We start from the raw sequence: 19,867 nt of genomic DNA, 5'->3' as shown, positions 1-19,867 counted from the left end.
AAACAAAATTCAAAAACACGATGAAGCTCACTCTACACTACCACTTCTTTTAACTCCTGCTCATATTTGCACCAAACATTTGTTCTGTATCTATGGCTAATATACAGTAAAAACTCATCAAACTTTTTCAAATTTGGACAGTCAATTATTGAGCTCCTGATTCTATGTTTCAGGATTAGATCAGCTTTTTACATGCTCCAGCTATCCAGATAGGCTCCTAATTTTCCTCCTGAATACCTTTTACAGGGCTAATTTCTATACTGACTTTTAAAAAATCCACTGAATGTAAAAATAAAATGCACAACCTTGAATAAATTAAGATCAGACAGAAAAAGCTCAAAGCTTGAATTCAAATTTCATACCTACTGCAACATCACCAAAATTTACTGTGTTTTTTCCATTATCTGAAGTGACCACAACAGATGGTGCTACAGCTGGACAGTGCAACTCCAAAAACAAGGTGTTATAGGGGCTGAGGAGACAGTAAAAGAATATTTGCTCATAGATCACACAGAAAAAAAGCTGTTGTCAGAAATCTGTTCCTATTCTGTTCACATGACAGGGTTTCATTAAAATGCTATTACAAAAGAAAACAATTCTTAGTGGCTGCTTTTTTTGTGTATTGCCTACGCAGAAAGATGGACTACATCTAGCTATTACATTTTTCATACAATTGTTTTCCAAGCTGCTTTGATAATCACGTCTTAGATTCTTATCCTACTAGTGGGGTGTAAGCACGCCTTTCTACCACTGACTACTGAAGTAATTAAGATAAGAAAACAATTTTTCTCCTCAGATGAATAAATTAACATCGCTACCACTTCCCTATGAAATTTCTGAAGTATCATAAATTGCAAATACTGTGCATTGTTCCAAATATTGTTTCAAGTCATTTGTGTTTAGAATACCTGCAGGTGAGACTTTCTGAGTCTTTCTTTTCGTCAATATCTCCACTTGCAACAAAGCACGGTATGATGTATTTTTCAAACCTCCCTCTGAAATTCCTCATCAGGAAAGCCTGGGCTTCCATATAACTTTCCGAACTAGAAAATGCAGGAATAATATAAATCATCTTTGCAAGTGAGTATACATGTAAGTTTTATACTTCATGCTTTACATAGCGAGTATGAGTTTATGCTTAGCAAGTGTAAAAAAAATCAAAACTTATATACTGAGCTATTTGTGTTTACTTTGTCGTACATTCAAAATGCAACAGAGCAGTGATACAAAATGACTGTCTTGATGCACAGCAATGGATTCACCCTACTACATGGTTTGGTTTTCTGGTCAAAAATAAAATTATCAACCCACATTATAGATGCCCTACTAAAGGCTCCAAAATCCTCAATACAATTCCCTTATGTTGAATATGTAAGTACTGCAGTGCCTTTCAGTACTTGCACATCGTTTCAATTACATGCACACATGCATCACATTTCTCTAACGCAGCATGCCTACCAATACTTTAAAATGGAAGCTTTCAAATATAAATTGTATTTTTATGACCTGTACTGAAAGTATATAAAAATTCTAATCAATGGTTCACAATGGACCTGGAATTTTAGTGAAAAATCTAACACCTGGTGCAGCACAACGTGTCTAAGCACATATTTACTTCCAAACATTTACTTATAAATTCCTCAGGATTTGGCGAGCAGAAATGTGGTTCTAAAAAGTTGAATTATATGCTAAACAAGGGACCTCAAATAGCAGATTTTGTATCCAAGTATCCAAATTGCTAGCAAGCACGCGTCAATGTCAATTCTCAGTGAGAGACACATATTAAAAAATGACTATTCAAAAACATACATATTGTGGCATCGTAAGATTTCTAAGATTGAAGAAGGCCACAACTAGTATGATGGACTATTTAAGCTCTCGAAAAAACTAACTAACCCATACCCACGGATACAGACCATCAGATAGTTTCCATCTGGGCTGAATTTATTCAGCTCTGTTCCACTTATTCAGAAAAGGTATATTGTGTCGTAGTTTCTTTTGGTAATGAAGTTCAGCTCTCTAGTTGCTCCTTAAAATAATACTCTTGTTGGTTCAGCCAAATTTACCAGTGCAGCCATGCTCATGCTTTCTGATATATTCTTTGAAGTCTTCAGTTTCTCTGATGCATATAAAGGGATTCGTTGCCTTACATGAGAGGTTACAGCTGCATGGCTTATAAGCAGTACTAATTTTGGAAACAGCCTTTGCAATATAGCTGAAGTTATTTCTTCACTACAGTTTGGTTTCTTGTCTACCTATAGGTTTTAGTAGATTTATTAAGCATTCATAAAAAGAATGTTGTCTAATTAGTAGAAGATGCTTTTGCTGACTTACTCAGGCTTTATCTCTTTGGATTCTGGTTGCTCAGAACTACTTGAAGAACTCGGGTATTTGCTGCTTCCGTCCCTTGGAAACTGTCTAGAAGAATGCTGTCTGGTAATGGGAACGTTTAATTTCTTTCCCTCTCTCTTTTCATCTTTCTTTTTCTGCAAATATACACTAAAATTATACACTGAGACTGATCACAGATAACGCAATTGACATCTGTTTACAAATACTCAGTCCATGGCCCAAGGATACAGAACCGAAGAGGCAACACGGTACAGTGTATGGATAATAGTAACAAGCCATAGACACAGTAGTTATCACAAACAGCTCTATAATGTTACGTTAAAATGGACCTATTTTACCCCATCTTGAAAAAGAGTTCCCCTATTGGAGCAGAAAAGTAAAAATACTGTACAGCTCACTGGAATTTTACCTATTTAACCACACAAATAAAACCATAGGCGCTCACATAAGTTAACTGACCCACAGCATTACATATGAAGTCCATGTATGCAGTCAATCTGTAAGAAGTGGAGTAAATTTTTTTTTCTTTTTAGAGGAATACTTGCACTTAACATTTAAAAAAAAAAAAATCCTCTACAAATGCTTTTGAAAATGTTATAATGAAATAAAATTGACGTGTGGTCTGTTCACCAAGCAGTAAGAGCAGTAGCACATGCACACTCTTGTATAGACAGTTCTTACATCAATGATAAGTTTGGGCTTCATTTAATATGCAAATAGTTTAATGATAAAAATACATCTAGAGAAATATCTGGAAGTAATAGACCAAGAGCACGTGCTAGTTCTTAGCATTCCTTACTTGTATTTCTGCCCCTGTTGCAGCTGCTCTGCCAAGCCTCTGAGCTGCCTCTTCTCTGATTAGCTGATCTGACAATGTTGGTCTGAAGGACACTTGAATCAAGCTTTTCTGGGAGTGAGAGAGCATGCACAAGAATGATAGGCAGAATTCATCCCTCATACATGTATTATACCTACAAAGCTCAATAGGAGCATATATGTGACAGCAAAAACTAGTATTTTTGTCCCCAGTTAAATGAACCTAAAGACAAAGTTCACTTACAGCTTTCTTTTTTTTTTTTTTTTTTTTTTTTTTTTTGCAAGTCCACTACATTAGAGTGGGCTTGTTTTACATGACCAGTATTTTTTGATATCTGAAATTTCTTCAAATAAATCATGATAATACTGGGGAAAGAACATTCAGAGTGACAGCTCGCATCGATCATTAACTACATTTGATGGTTAACCACTCAAGTCTAATTTAAAATTATTTCAAGCAATACAAAGTCTTCCAGCTATGCTAATAATAATTTCTGTTTTCAGCTTCATATACAAGTGACAGAACTTGTAGAGATGTGAATGATCAAAAGACTTGTTTGAACACTTGACATTTAAAGTGAATTTACCTTCCCAGGCAATACAGTTCCAACAGAAGGCGTGACTGTCACAGGACAGTCTTCTGGCACATGGAATTCAAATGAAGTGGGTCCAACATGGGCAATTTCCCCACTGTCAATTCTTGGGACAGCATGAGTAAAGTGGTTGACACTCACATGGGAATTCATCACATACAGTGTTGCTGTAGACACATCATTTAGAGCTGTTGCAGCAAACTGAACTAAGGAATGAGACAATTCAAGAGGTGGGTGGACTCCAACTGCTCTGCATGACAGCTTGAATCGTCTAAAAATAAACACATGATAAATTGTCTCAGCATAAAATAGTCTCTTCATCAGCCCGGAAAACAGGGAACTGATCCTGTAGTCCCTATTTAAGCTGAATTTCTCAAGCCTGCAATGGGAATTTTGCCGAAAGATGAACAATAATACTATTTTTAATACACAATTGGCTAGTCCTTACTTGAATTCTTCCTCTATGAACTTCTAGAAATACACCCGGTCAAATCATTAAGTTTTTGTCATCATTATTTTAGTAGCATGAGCTTTATGTATGAAGCATTTTCCGTCTCTCTCACACATACACACAAGTAATTTCAAACAAAATTCTTTGGGAGTTCTGCTGAAAAAAAGCAAGCAGAACATTGCAGGTTTAGAAAGCTTGGGGAAAGCTTGCAGAAGACAAATGAAGGATAAAATTAACAGAAAAAAATAACATTAAAATGAGCAACTCTTACCAACTGAAGAATTTGCACCTGCCTCATAGCTTTATCTTAGCCTTACCTTTTCTTAGCAGGCAAAGATTTCACTTCTGGACAGACTTATCTTAACAGTAGAAATTAAGCGTGATTTAGACTTCTACATTACCTATTACTCGACCAGTTTCTTCACATACCTATTACTCTCTGACTTGCAGGTCAGCTCAAAGCCATACTCTTTTGCCTTGTTGGCTTTAAAGATTATGTCCAGTGTCAGGCTTTCAAGGGGAAGAAGAACACCGAAGCCGTCATTTGGTTGAATTTCAACAAACTTCAAAATGGAAAAATATGAAATTACTGTTATTAGAATAATAAATTATCAAATAACATTATATTATTAAATTGAATTAATTTGATTAAATTAAACGTACTAATAAAATAAGACTAACAAGAAAATATTGTCAAGATAAGAAAACTTTGTTATTAAATGTACAAATGTCAGGAAAACAGCACTCTACTAGTGAGAAGCTTTCATGGGAGTTAGTGACTATTATTTGCCAATTTCTAATCTTAGAGTAAACTGAAAGGCTGAAATTTAAATTTATTAACTCATACTTCACTAGAACCTCTTCGCCGGCTTCCTACTGTCTATGGTAATCACCTTTCTCAAATGGTGTTTATTTACTATTCATAGAGAACTGAACGAAATATGATAAAGATCTCAACTGCTCCCCTGTATCTTTGAAGAGCTGATGCTTGTATGATGTGCAGATATCATGGTGACAAGTACCAGTATAATATCTACAAATGTACATTGTTCTGTGTTTATATTAGTTGGTAATGATTCAGGAATGTCTTACCATTACAGTTTAATCATGAAAACACATCCTTCAAAATAAAGCTTTAATGCTTTACTTTTTAAAGCTTTTCAAAGATTCTAACTTCATTCACTTAACTACTTGATTTTAATCCCTAAAATAGCAGAGTAAGGGAGAATGCATAATTAAATGTCAGGCTCCTTCTAGCTCTAATTCCAGCATACCGAACTATTTTGTACTGTGGTCGTCATGCCATTATGAAGCTTGAACAACTCTTATTTTTTTTCTAATAATAATAATGGTAATAATAATAATGATAATAATAATAATGATAATCCAGTAGACCAAGCCCTCAGGAAACTACCAGCTTCTGTGGTTAATTTAGCTTTCTCATCAACTTACAGTCACTTGGGAAATGCTTAAGCATGGTTCAGGGGATGATTCCTAATAAGCAGTTTGGACACAGCCATTCTGCTTTGAGGGCAAAGAGTTTAAACATTTGGACATAAACTGCGCAAAAAAGACACCAGATACTCTGTTAGTAAATTTCTTGGTGGAAGAAAAGGGCATTCTAACAGGATAAAATTATTAATCTTATGTAAGTAAGGCCAGTAAAGTCTTGTTGAAGAAATTTATACTGCTTGGAAAATGTTTACGGTATATCAAAGTGAAATTTCCATATATCAGTAACAGAACTTATCTGCATGTTTCCCCTGCACCGCTAGCAGAAATATTTCCACTAGTTTATCAGAACCAGTCTTGATTTATTTACACTTTCATTGAAACATTTCATAATAATTAACTATATTTTAATACAAGAAGAGGTGTGTTTGGGATAACCGCCTACCTCTGGAAGTCCCACAAATCCAAACTCCTGTGGCAAGATGGACTTGTTTGTTAGTGTGACATTTGTCTGCACAGCTTCATAGATTGTGCAGTATCCAAAATCGATTTCTGCTGGACTAATTTCCAATTCAGAAGTAGTAACAATTGCATGGACAGTAAAATTGACTTGTTTAGTCTGAGACAAATGGAAGAGCAATGAATAAATATCTGTAGCATTGCGAGAACAGGATTTAATTGAAACATCATTGAAAAAGGTACTACAAAAAAGCTGTTCTACTATATTCCTTGACAGTTACAAATGTAACATATCTATCTTGAACTTCAGCCTCATTGTTCTTCAAAAATAATCAATTTGCAAACAAACAAACAAAAACAACCACCATGCGGTAGTGGTTCATACTGAAATTCCGTATGTTAGGATGGAATCACACCTGCATCTCCAGGAAACAAACTCAAAGAATATGCTACATCTGCAGTACAGAAAGGAATAAAGGAATTGTGCTGTGGTATCTGAGAGCTCTCTGTTACAGAAGAAGGTACTAGGGAATAAATGACTGCTAGCTAGAAAAAAATCAAGCTTTCTGTATTCTAAACATGCTGACAAGAAAAAAATATCATCAGATCTGTATTATCATTGCAAGCACCTTTTACTATCATCATAGGACTTCAATTAGTAAAGTAAGATTAGGTATCATTAAGTGAACATTAACTACAATAACAGATTTACATCTATTGTCAGTTGAATAACCGGCATAAGAAATGAAATTCCTAACCTTATCTGCAATCAGAATTGTCACTGGAACTTCCAGAACACTCGTCTCTTCATTAAAATAGCTCCCTGCATCTTGAGGAAGAGAGTGCCTGAAGTAAACAAACAAAAAAACATCTCAGAAGTATTTTGGCTATTTTCTAGCTAAGGGGAATATAAACTCTTGATAGGTGCATTTCTGAACCAACTGAAAAAAAAAACCTCTGTTACTTAAGGTCTACAAGTTTTCTTCTTCTGGTTAAGTACCAACTCTGATGCTTCAATAATGTCAAGACTAGCTAAAAGTTTGTATGCCCTACACAAACAAGTATTAGGGAAAATGGTAAAAGAAAATTCCGATCGAGACCTTAAAGTGACCTATGAAGTTCTATCTTCTGTCTTCCCCCCAAAAAAAGAAAAGAAACACAGTCATATCAGAAATATTATGGACTTGTCACAGATTTCGTATAGAATGGCATACATCCAGACAATCTGCTCTGAGCAGGTGTGCATGGATTACAAGGGTATCTAGCGATGAAGTTATATATCAATGGTGTAATTTTTTTAAAAGATGGAATTTTGGAAGCACGGGATTTTAAGGGAGTCACTGCAAGTCACAAAAGACTGCACCCATTTATGCTCTTCTAAAAACATAATCCAAACAGTCACTTAAAATTCTGAAAAAATTAAAGCTTACTTCACAAGCAGAGCATTAGCCTTCTGCATCTTTGCTGCAGTCACAGCACATAACCAACCTGACCTAGGCAATTGTTTCCTTCTGACACTAATGTTAGTTAATTACCAGCCAATTGAGGCAGTACTGGTTGGATCACAAAGCACCGCGACATAAATAAAGTGAAACAAACTTGGAGACTAATAGTGTCTGATTATATACCAGATTAGTCATTTATAAGAAATATGCGAGTTCTCTTTTGCTGAAGCATCTTGCTATCATAAGCTCAATTTCAGAGCTTCAAGCCAGGACACTACAAAAGCTCCAGCATTTTTAGCTCTGCTGGTCTATTTCTGGTGTCTTACAGAATCAGAGTGAATTGCTTCCTGTTTTTAGGTCTCCACAGAGATAATATTCCTACTACTACTATTGGAATTGTGTGGAGGTTTTTTAATATATTATTAAAGAAATGTTAAGGAATAAATAGCACCACCCACTCACAATCATCATGCTGATCTGAGATCTTGCTGGCTTTTGTTTTGCAAGTCTGAAATGTGACTTTAGAAGGTAATCTTCAAATGGATTGCTAACTTGTGTGAAAATAAAAAAACGGAATTAAATATAAAGTAGGAATAAAGTATCAGCTTCCTTTTGTCACAGGACATCAGAATAGCAGAAGAAATTCATGTGTAATGAAATATTCCAGAGGGAAAAATATAATTGTAACTGTACATACGCAGCAATGGGTTCTAAATTAGCTGCTATGCCTTAGGGATGAGGTACTGAAATCCTTCAGATAGCTCACTGAAAATGGCATCTTCATGCCTTAAAGCAATTAAAGAAAAGAATAAGAGACCAATCAGATTTAGACTGTCAGCATCTGCAGGACTACTTCCAAATACAGAAAAGTAAAAGATGCAGTATTTGGGAATGCTGAAAGTCAGCAGATTAGAGAACTTGCCTTCAAATAAGCAGAAAATATGTCTTTGCTTCAAGCACCCAGATAGTTATATTAGTATTGTAACATCTGACCAAGCATTTCAGCATGCACAGAATACTTGGGAGAGCTTCCTGGGCCTTCAGTCATCTGTCTGTTCTCTTGGGCTTGCTGAATAAGTACTTCTTACTTTTGTGTTGCTTTTAATACAATTGCTCTTTCTTCTGAGAAAATGGAGCTTAAGTCAATGAGGAGGCATTTGCAGAAATGTGTCACTAGCTCAGTACTTTACATCAGCTTGGAGCAAGCTCATCTTTCTCTGCCATACGCATACTTTCTGGTGTGTTAGGCCTTTTAAAATGATCTATATAGTGAAACAGTCAGATACTTACTTTGTGGCCTTAATCTCATCAAATCTCCCTTCTGAAACTTCCTCGTTTTTCAAAAGGCAGATTAATATTCTAAATCTAAGCCATGCTTCTATCCACTCAGTATATATAGCTGTGCTTTACAGCTTCTGAAGCGTAGGAACAGAAGAATGTCGCCGTAATGGTTACTGTTGTAATCTGATAGGATTTGATATGTTGAAAGAATTGTAAATACTTCTAGTTCCTTGAATGCTAACCTGGCTGAGAACTTTGATGTCTGTGCTTAGACTCTCAGTTTACAATTGGGCCTCATTTCCAGAGATGCTGAGCACATCAGTGAAAATCCAAACACACACCAGTAATAACCTCTATGAAAAAAGCAGCAAGGTTAGCAGCAGCAATCACTGCAGAAGCCACTGAAGTATTTTGGCTGTACACCAGAATATTTATCATTTAATTTATATTTGTAGAGAAATGTCCTGCTAAATTCTTTAGGATGACAATGGAACGGTAAATATAATTGACAATGGTGAATAAGAGATACTGTATTTACATTTTTAGAACTGGAATTCATTGTTTCTATAACTGAGTTATGTTTGTATATGTAGATGTTTTGTGAAACAGAAAAGAAAAACTTGCTGAGAAAATGCTTTTAGCATCTTTGAAGATGTTATATAAATTGCCAAATGAAATTCAAGATCAATACATTCATATTTCAGAGAAAATATACAGAGGTGACATAAGTCCAACCATTCCTACTCTACCTAGCAAGGCAGGAGTGCTTATCCAGAAATGATTTAATCACTGATCCGTGAAGTAGCCACCTGCCTTGAAAACTTCTCTTTTGTGTAAGATTAGCTTCGCCACAGAAATGGAAACATTCTACCAAGAACGCAACTGCTAGATTTTCACACTGCTGTCATCGCCATAGGAAAAGCATTTCCTCACAGGTAAGTGATCCAAGTTAATTTCCTCCATGAGCATCTGGCATCTTTTAAAGGGAGAGGAGGTAGAAGAGGAGCGCATTGACACCAGCAGTGTGAAGTCCAGCCTGCTACAGTCATTAGATGTGAAGGAAGAAAAAATACTTTATTTGCTCAGATTTTGCACAGACAGCCTCCTACAGACATTATCTTAAAGGCCAAAAACACCAAAGTTGTTAGGTTACCTGGGCAAAAACTTCAGTTGCACAGTGAAGGATGACTGAGCCTGAATGTAACCTGTTTTCGGAAGCAGTTCCATATGCTTACTCAATTCTTTGCAGACTTCAAACTTCAGACGCAGTGTAGCTTTTGCTCTGCAAGCAGATCAGACATGCTCAGGTGGCTTCGAAGCTACTGGTACTGCTATCTTGGCAATGCTGGAGCTTGGTTCCCTCTCCCCCTCTTGCATCTCTGCTCTACATTACAATTATAACTATTCCAAGCTTCCTTTGAAAATGAAGGGCGTGTAAAACTGCTACAGCAAAATCACACACTTGTCGTCTTTTATGTTAAGTATAGCAAACAAGATTTTGGAATTACTGTAAGTAAACCCAGCTGTATTTCAAGCAATGATACTCTGAGAAACAGAAAAATGAAGAGCAGCAACCGCTATGTGGGGACAAAAATGACTAAACGCTGCGTAAGCTGCTAACCAACACTGACCAACGTCCCACTACACAGTCAAAAGAATCAAAAGAATGAACCTGAAAGGCCATGACATACCTAAACCATCAACAAGGACCCAGTTTGTGAATTCCATTCATCCACATCATCTCAAAACTTTCACCATAGATAATTAAGTCTGTACAGGTAGGGAAAATTACACAAATTCAGCTGTGCTAGGGGGTGTTTCTTATGTCAGGAGACGTACCAACAGAACTGCTGTGTTCTCCCCAAAACTGTGGTGACTTCTTAATAGGTGTGAATTCACAGATTTCTTATAATGTCTCCTATACCTCCAGAAGCAGATTCTATAGGGCTAGAAGTCCTATTGTGGCTAAATTGTTGCTACCACTTCCTCTGGTACACTACTTGTGATCAATCTGCCCTACGAATGGCATATTGGAAGCTTAGGAAGCATCTCCCAGTTTACTGAATTCTGGCCATACTACAATAGGGTGACAGCCACGAGCCATACCCTGCTTTGGAATTTTATGCCTATGTGCAGAATTGCCAAGCAATTTACAAATATTTCACTTCTCATTTTCCTTCTCTTGGACTGGTTTACAAGCTGTCAGTCCAGATGGCCTGCTCTGAATCAACAACCACAGCGTGAGGTACTGGGAGCCTGGAATGATTTCTGGCTGCTGACAGTCTAAGAGAGCTATATGCTAGTTCTTTACATCAGTGCATGTTATAACCTCCAATTAAATTACTTTTCAAAGTGATTTATATTGGAGAGCATTCAGGTGAGACACCCTTTATGCTGCATAATGCTTCCCGATTACTGTACTCTATGAGACCAGAAAGAAAAAACAAAAAAAGTTTTGTAATTCTACAGAGCTTGCTGGACCACTTCAAGTAACAAAACTATTTACCTACCTTGAAAACCTGATCTTCTACCTGCGCTACAGACTACAGTATCATAAATTGCAGCAGCAGTGCTATGATACAGCCAGGTACAGAAGTTCCTTCTGTTCTGCTTCTGTTAGATGTTTCTGTGTACTGGTGGTGAATAAAAGGATGTTCTAACACATCATCTCCCTCAAGTCTGGGTCAGATTTTACCCTAAAAGCTAAAGAATCATCTCTCTTTTAGGTTTGTTTCTCTCCCCATCTAGTTAGAGAGAAGAGTGGGATAAACCAAAGACTTGATTTGCCAAGGTACTAAGGGCAGCACGTTACCTATTAAGTGCTCTTAATTTACCACAAGTTAAGAGAGGATCAGTAGGCTGATTTTTCTTTCAGTTAAGAAATTTTGACCTAATCATCATTTTGACAGCTTCTATCTTTGGGACCCCTTTGAAATCTTAAGTTTTCATTAGGATAGTTATTTTGCTTCTATACTTTTAAGTTTTATCCCTGGGTTATCTAGACCAAGTAAAATCCCTTACATAACTTGTGCTTCTCATATCTGTAGGCTGAATTTCTGAGATAACAGCTTTACTCATTTCTTTCCAACTGTGAAGAATCTCTGCAGTCTGCAATTCTGGTAAGAGGTTTAGAATGGATGCCTTCTACAGAACCAACCTCTCCCCCACCCTCCCACAAACCCACCCCAACCTTGTTTAAAAAGAGCCTAAAATATGCAGATTGGTAAAACAGGAACAGTAAGCATTTCATAGTGACTGCATTAGTTAGAGTGAAGACACCCAGCACCTGAAGACAATTAACAGAGTAAGAGTTCACATAACAGAGCATTACAGCAAGAAATGCCTGGGAGACGATGAGCTGAAACATTATCCGTTACCGTGCAAACAGAAGGAGTCTTCAGACGTTACTGATCCAAGCTATGGAAATACATATAATAAGTCCTTAATACCTGTATGGGTTAGGAAAAGTTGCACCTTTCCTATCTTAAAGGAAATGCAAAAGGACTGACATGATTTATCCAGCATCATATCCCAAGTCTGGAAAGACTGGTGATTGACCTTCTCAATAAGCAACAGTTGACAGAAGGTTGCCTTCTAGTTCTTAAGTCTCCCATGGATGTTAATTAAACATAGAATAACTGAGAAATTAAAAAAATAAGACCAATAAAAATTCTTCATAAAATTCATTGGCTGAATCAATTATACCCACTGTGCACTTAACTTTAGACACATTTATCTTTATTGCATATTTCGTGTGCAAGTGCACATGATGAAACTCAGTGGGGTTGCTATTCCCTAGGGACTTAACGATTACATCACAGACCAGGCACAGCACAGGGGACCTTACAGGAGTGGGAAGGCATGAATTAACCCAGGTACTTCACAGCTACTGCTGATCCTGGGGATCTAAGACAGGTTACCCAATTTCAACTTCCCCAGCAGTGTAGTATTCAGAGGGCTTGTAGTCAGGATGTCCTCCTGAAAGGCCAAGAAAAAAACAAACAAACAAACAAACAAAAAGAACACACAAACAAACCTGCTCATCAGCCTCCTGTGAGAAGCAGATGTGTCTGACACAGTGGAAGCCCAGTGCATCACCTAGTGATGTAAGATGTCATTCATTAGCTGGAGAAGGCAGCTTACCTGCTTTGAATGACAACGCAGTCCTGGTAAAGTCGGTCATACATACAGATCTTAAAATCAATGTTGGGATTGGGCACCCAAACTGGCACATCAATAGAAACTCCAATGGCACTAAAGCACAGCTGTTAATACACAGATCAAGAGTGTATTTATTTTTATCAGTCTCCATTTGTTACTGATCTAGATAGAGCAAGAATTTTTGCTATAAACTACACCTGACTAAAATTAAACTACACCTGACTAAAATATGTATTAAAGGTACATTAATTAGACAAACTGATGGAAATAATTCACAAAATAAAACCTAGATATCACTGTGCCACAGAACAACAATTAATTACACTTCCATTTGGATTCTTTGCCAGAAAATGTAAAGGAAGAACATGCCGCCCAAGATATTGAGAAGAAATATTTAAAGTGTTAAGTGAATGCGCTACAATTCAGAAATTCAAGAGACTGCTGCTATTTTATCCAGCAAAGAAATACAATAATGGCTGTAGTACTATGTTTCCTATAAAGATCTTAAGTTTAACCTTGTAGTGGGTTTACATGGCAAGGTTTGGTAGCAGGAGGCCATAGGGGTGGTTTCTGTGAGAAGGATATAGAAGCTGCCCCATGTTTGGTAAGGGCCCCACTGCTGACCAGAGCCAAGCCAATACGCGATGTTGTTTTGCGCCTCTGTGAGAGCATATTTAAGACAGGGAAAAAAAACGCTGCGCCACACAGCAGCTGGGAGAGTGAGAGGAGTGAGGAAGAGTCTTGCAGGTACCAAGGTCAGTGAAGAAGGAGGGGGAGATGTGCTCCAGGTGCCAAAGCAGAAGTCCCCTGTGGCCTGTGGTGAGGCCCATGGTGAAGCAGGCTGTCCCCCTGCAGCCCATGGAGTACCACGGTGGAGCAGGGTTCCATGCTGCAGCTTGTGGAGGAGACCATGGTGGAGCAGGTGGCCCTGTACCAACGGAGGCTGCCGCCTGTGGAAGACCCAGGCTGGACCTGTAGCCCATGAAGAAGAGACCACGCAGGAGCAGGTGACCTGGCAAGAGCTGCTGCCCGTGGGGGACCCAGGTTGGAGCAGTTTTCTCCTAAGGGATGGACCCTGTGGTACGGACCCATATCTGGAGCAGTTTTTGAAAAGCTGCTGCCTGTGGGAAGCCCACGCCGGATCAGTTCAGCAAGGACTGCATCCTGTGGGAGGGACCCCACAGCACAGGGGACGAGAGTGACCGAGAAGGAGCAGCAGAGAAGAAGTGCTGTAGACTGACCATAACCCCCATTCCCCCATTCCCCTGCGCCACTCGGAGGGAGGAGGTGGAAGAGGGTGGATGGGGGGGTAAGGTGCTTTTGGTTTCTTTCTTTTGTTTCTCACTTCTCTAGCTTGTTAGTAATAAGCAATAAATCTTACTGTCTCCCTATGCAGAGTCTGTTTTGCCCGTTACAATAATTACTGCGTGATCTTCTTGTCCTTATCTCAACCTTTGAGCCCTTTTCATCATATTTTCTCCCCATTCCTCTTTGAGGAGGGGGAGTGAGAGAGCGGTTGTGGTGGAGCTCAGCTGCCCACTCAAGCGGAATCACCACAAACCTCAGCAACCACATAGCTCAAACACGGAGAAAAACGACCCTTCCCTGCCAGGGCTGAAAGAAAGGGTACCCACAGGAAGCTGCAGTATGCCTCTGCAGCTCCTTTTGTAGACTACTCCATCTGTAGACCAAAGGGAGAGCCAAGACTGGCCTACTGAGCTTCTTGGAAGGTGGTGTTTTTTTTTTTTTGGCAAGCTTCTGTGAACTGTTCCCAGGCAGAATTTGGCTTTCACTAAAATGCAGAATTAAAATATGCTAAAGCAGTTAACTAAAGTTGTCATCTGTCCCAGCCTTCACACATCAGTTTCACTACTGCATGCTAGATAATTCCAATGCTGATGTATCAGAAAGAAAATAAACTGTGTGGGTTGGGAATAAAGGAAAATACATTCAGTTCTATATCCAGGACACTAGATATTTTCCAGATGCCTGATGAAATGGGAATATTGGGATGACTTGCATAGAAATTTGAGAGACTCAACAGGTTTGACAACCACAGCACATCAGAAAAAAAGGGGACATGATTTATAGTTACCTACCATCAGCTCTGACAGAACTGTAATTCTAAGCGCCCTCATTGTTATTTCTTACATCTATAAACGTATCTGTCCTCTACCTGCTTCTCCTGGTTCTAATATAGAAGCTGAGCTCTTGTAATTCTTATTGGAAGCAGAAGTAGGATTTCAGCAGCGTTTTGAAGCAAGTCTTACACAAATTCACTTACTGGTTTGCAGTCTGAGTTGTCAAACACGATCACAAACTCTGCCCGTACTGCCCCAGGGATAGCTGGGATAAATATAATCTGAAGTTTGACTGAGCTGAAGGGTCCGATTTCCCCTTCAGTAACCTAAACAGGAAGTAACACATTTTTAATAAAATTCAAATTCTCTTACTGTCATTAGCTCTACATTGTAATGAAATAAATAAGGAGTTTATGCTCTTACTATACAAACACACTACTACACCTCATTTGTAACTAGATGGAATAAACTGCCCAAGGGAAAAATGTACCAGTAACTCCTTACAAGGTTTGTTGTGGGGGAAAAGCTTGGGATGACATGGTTTCACAGCCAGGCATGGACAGAATCTTACTGAGCTCCTTTTTACTGCAAAACTCTGGTTAACTACATAATCTACCAGTCATACAGAGTGTTTCCATCATATTGGTGATTATGTACCTGATACATAAAGAAGCTGCCTAGGGCTGCTGATTGCAGTGTAAAGTGCTCCTGCTTTTTTATGGATAGGAAGAAGCTATAAATGCTAGGAAGAGCTAGTATCTGGACTCTTATACCCACATTCTTCAATATGGCTCAAGTTTGTGACTTCATATAACAATGAACTGACAGTGCAGAAAAATCAGTTTGACTACAAAAAAAGTTAAATTATAGGAAATGTAAATGTATATGGAAACTCCTTCAGCTCAAATATTTTTTATAAATCAAAATAAATGACTAATATGTAATGCTATTTCATTTTAACAATTAACTGTAATACTGGGCTTGAAATAGACTGTGTACTTAAGCAGTTCACACTAGAGCCAAGACAATTCCCTTTGATGGAGGCTTAGATTACCAAAAATCTTGTAACTCAGGATATTCGCTACCTTTCCCAGCATAATTTCATGCAGTGTTTCTTCAGAAGGTTCCATTAAATTATGTGCATTATCTGTGTCTAGGTCTGATCTGAAACTTGATGCATCTTGAGTAAGTTGTTCTGAAAAAAATAAATATGGGAATTGTGCATCTATTTACTAAACATCAAACAGCATAAATACATTGATTTTGGTCAATGCCACAAATCTAAGAACATAGCCCAGAGGAGGGAAAATGGAAATGTCTAGAAAGAAACTTCTATTTAACCACACAACTTCATTCTAGTCCAGAAGTCCATATTAGGCACCAAGCCTCCCACTGCAGGATAACAATGCTTCAGGAGGATAATGTATGTATTGGACTTTGTTATGCCTAGAAATGCAGATTCACCTGAAAGCTCAAACTGGGTTTTAAGAACAGTATTTCCAGGAGAAGATTTTGCTGTTGCTCTGCGTGTACTACTGTCACCTGCTGACGCCTGAACTTTGAATCTTGTTCCCAAAGCGCCATTGTTTGTCAGGTTGATGGTCCGTGAAATTGTCTCTCCCACCACATGAGTGCCAAAGTCAATGAGCACTTTATCTAGTGCCAGCTGTAGGAAGATAAACTATTCATTACTACTATCCTAGATAGTCAACCATGTCAATTAAATAAGCATCCACCTTTTCAAGAATAGGACTTCAAAGTTCTTGTAATCATTTCAAAAACAGTATCAAATAATGACAAACTATGGGCACTCTGTCCTTTTGTAGAAGCCAACTAATTTGAAAAACGTATCGTTAAACTGAGCCACTTGCATTTCAGTCCACTATGAGAGTGGGAACAACAGGTTAAGTTTTGTTCATAGTAGCAGCTTTCTTCATTCTTTAGGTAGCTACTCTGGATGTAGATAATATCTACAGAACAGTTCAACTTTTTTTCTCTTGTACTACAGTAAGATGGTCTTACTAGCATCAGGCTGCCAAGCAAGCATTCAATGTCATACAATGACTACATATCAGTTTTTACCATGCCTATCTTGTTTCTCTGAGCTTTCATGGTTTACAACCAGTATAAAGAGTAATCTGCTACTTCATGCCCAGTTTTCACCAACTGTGTTACTGGGTATGTGATAACAAAAGGCATACGATTCAAGCTCAAGCACCAAACAGACAGACAACTTGGTTAACTTGCTAGTAGTATCCTGCTCCCAATACTGGGAAGGTCTTACTGGAAGCTAAGAAATTGTTTTCTGTGAAGCGACTATCCATTTAACAGGAAAAAAAAAAAGAAATATAAATACTTCTTACTAAATGTTTTAAATAATGTTTATGTTATCTTAAGTTTTCTGCAGTTACGCTGACTTGAAAATATTTAAGCAGTCACTTACAATGCATGTCTTGGCTGTACATTTCAATGGAACAGAAAAAGAACCTGTCTGGGCCATAAACATGACTTCTCCTTCCAGATTTTCATCTGTCTAAAACACAAAAACAAAAAACACAGCCAAATAATTTGCAAGATTCAGTCTATTTGATCAAGTCTGATGAAAAATATTTTTACTCATTCTTTAACATATTAAAATACATGTCTATAGATTCTACATTTGCACTTCAAGACAGTTTTTGTTAACTGCCTGGCTAATTTGAGCTGGACAATATCTTTTGATAAGCATTTTTCTAAAATGCACCCTTAGAAAATGTCGTATTACAATGCAACAGTGCTTGAACATGCACACAGTTCTAGAATTGTAGTTTGTTTTCCTGATAAAAATATTTTTTTAAACTGTTAATCAGGCTAGTGGATTACACTAGGATTCTCATCACTGTGTAACTATCACTTAGGTGCACTTACCGCTGGCTTAAAGGTTACTCCTACTTCACAGGACATTCCAGGAGACATTTTGCCAGGTGGCTCAAACCTATGGAGATAAGCAACATAAAATTCCAAACTGAACCTACGTATGAAACATGACAAAGAATATTTATATAATACTTTTCCACTTGGATTAATTTATTACTCCAGAAAGTCATCACGAGGGACAGATTAATGAAAAACCACAGAACTCTAGCGTAACCGTAAAACAACAAAGGCTGATTCTTTGAGGTTTTACTCAGAAAGTCTTATAAAGCTTTTAAAAGGAAAGAATTATTGCAGTCACTTTACAAACAAGGCAACTGGTGAAGCTGTAGCTCAATAACGTTATTACTAATACTGTGGAGCAATCACCTATTCAAACAGCTAGTAAGCAGTCTTCCATTATAAATTTTGACTACTCTAACATCCCGACTATCCAAAAAGGAAATGAAGAGAAAAAAAGCAGGTTGCTGCAGATGATCAGAGAACATGCTGCCTGCTGCAAGCAGCATCAAAATTATCTTGAATAGCAACCGCCAGTCACTTCAATGCCTCATTTCATGGTCTCTGGGATGCAAACAAAATGCCCATCAGAAGACAAGAAGTCTCACAGCTGCACTCTAAATGAAATTACTAAGGCACAACTAGAGCCCTATTCTGCCTGATGAAAACAGGCTAGAGAAAACAGGTAACTGGATGTTGCTAGCCATGGGAATACCTGAGCAAACTGGGCCACATTGAAACACAACATATATGTTAATCACGGTTGTGTTAAAACAGAACTAAAACACAACAAAACCAATAGGAAATGTTTTCAAACAGAAATGGAATACTTTTCACAATACAGAAATGTAAAACCTAAGCAGACAGGCAAATAAGCTGCTGTATGCTGAGTTTCAGAACAGGTCACTTAACATTTTCTCCTGAGAAAGACCTGAAGGAATAGCCCCTTCTATTTCAAATGTTACCTTGATAAAATAAAAGTTTGATTTAGAGTATGTGCTGCCAAACACCATGGGTTACATATACAAACACACATAGACACACTACACTAAGAACAAATTGCTATAGATTTCCATTGCACTGAGATGTAATAATGCTCTTTAAGCATTAGAATATTGCTGCTACATTGGAAAACAGAGCATCTGTCAACTGAAATAAGTTCTCAAATGTTATGTCTGTAACTGTGCAAGAGATATAAAGAGCTGACACCATGAAAGCTTAGATATATCGGATATTTTCAAAATATGCGTAGGTTATTTGTTGCTAGGTACCTGGCAGAAGTATTTTACCTCTTTGTACCTACAAGTAGATCCTTTTCTTTTTTTTTTCCAATAGGTCTGACATTTCTGAAGAAAGCTTTCTACTTGCTCAGGGCTAGCAGTATCCATGGGTGTACGTTGCCTCCCACAGATTAGGAATTGCACCCTCTCAGCACTACAGGAGCCAATGACATACAGCTCAGACTGTAAGTCTCTTCTCAGCTCTGAGACACAGTTCTTTTCCACATCACACAAGGATGGAATTTAGGTGTATCTAATGAAGATCTATCTATCTTAATTTGCTACGGAATTTGGTTATATTTCCTGTTGTGATACAAAGGTAAAAGAAGCAACTTGTTTATAATCAGTTTTACTTACTGAATGCTGATGAAGTCCTTCAGACATTCACTGATTCCCACCAGTCTGCAAAAGTTAACACTGTAGGATGCATTTGTCAAAACTATCTTCTTTTTGTAGATTTTACCAACATCAAAATCCTCGAAATATCAAACACAAGGTATGTTATATAAAGGAATAACACATTATAAAGGAATATCACACAAGGTGTGAATTACAGTGAGTAGCACGTACACATGTAATGACC

At 37.8% G+C, this 19,867-nt stretch overlaps 1 protein-coding gene across 20 annotated transcripts in view; it reads right to left on the bottom strand.

The window, feature by feature from the left end:
* Positions 1-19,867, bottom strand: part of CFAP74 (cilia and flagella associated protein 74) — a 75,044-nt gene that overhangs the window by 7,507 nt on the left and 47,670 nt on the right. For 16 of the 20 annotated variants that reach the window (XR_011089483.1, XM_068658613.1, XM_068658625.1 and 13 more), the window contains 16 exons: positions 19,642-19,760; positions 17,999-18,065; positions 17,535-17,624; positions 16,556-16,757; positions 16,177-16,286; positions 15,295-15,417; positions 12,993-13,114; positions 10,003-10,131; positions 6,882-6,969; positions 6,110-6,283; positions 4,642-4,775; positions 3,756-4,032; positions 3,152-3,259; positions 2,335-2,486; positions 909-1,043; positions 363-472 (listed from right to left, as the gene is read on the bottom strand). Coding sequence is in view for 19 of the 20 variants with exons in the window: in XM_068658613.1 (XP_068514714.1) it covers positions 363-472; positions 909-1,043; positions 2,335-2,486; positions 3,152-3,259; positions 3,756-4,032; positions 4,642-4,775; positions 6,110-6,283; positions 6,882-6,969; positions 10,003-10,131; positions 12,993-13,114; positions 15,295-15,417; positions 16,177-16,286; positions 16,556-16,757; positions 17,535-17,624; positions 17,999-18,065; positions 19,642-19,760 (2,140 nt within the window). In the remaining variant the exon portion in view is untranslated. Of the gene's footprint in view, positions 1-362; positions 473-908; positions 1,044-2,334; positions 2,487-3,151; positions 3,260-3,755; positions 4,033-4,641; positions 4,776-6,109; positions 6,284-6,881; positions 6,970-10,002; positions 10,132-12,885; positions 12,948-12,992; positions 13,115-15,294; positions 15,418-16,176; positions 16,287-16,555; positions 16,758-17,534; positions 17,625-17,998; positions 18,066-19,641; positions 19,761-19,867 lie in introns of all 20 variants that reach the window. The other 4 variants (XM_068658622.1, XM_068658623.1, XM_068658629.1 and 1 more) reach the window with 4 other exon arrangements.

Source organism: Anas acuta, chromosome 22, assembly GCF_963932015.1.
Source record: "Anas acuta chromosome 22, bAnaAcu1.1, whole genome shotgun sequence".
Classification (NCBI taxonomy): domain Eukaryota; kingdom Metazoa; phylum Chordata; class Aves; order Anseriformes; family Anatidae; genus Anas; species Anas acuta.
The sequence above is the reverse complement of the archived record's forward strand: the minus strand, read 5'-3'. Positions and strand labels throughout refer to the sequence as shown.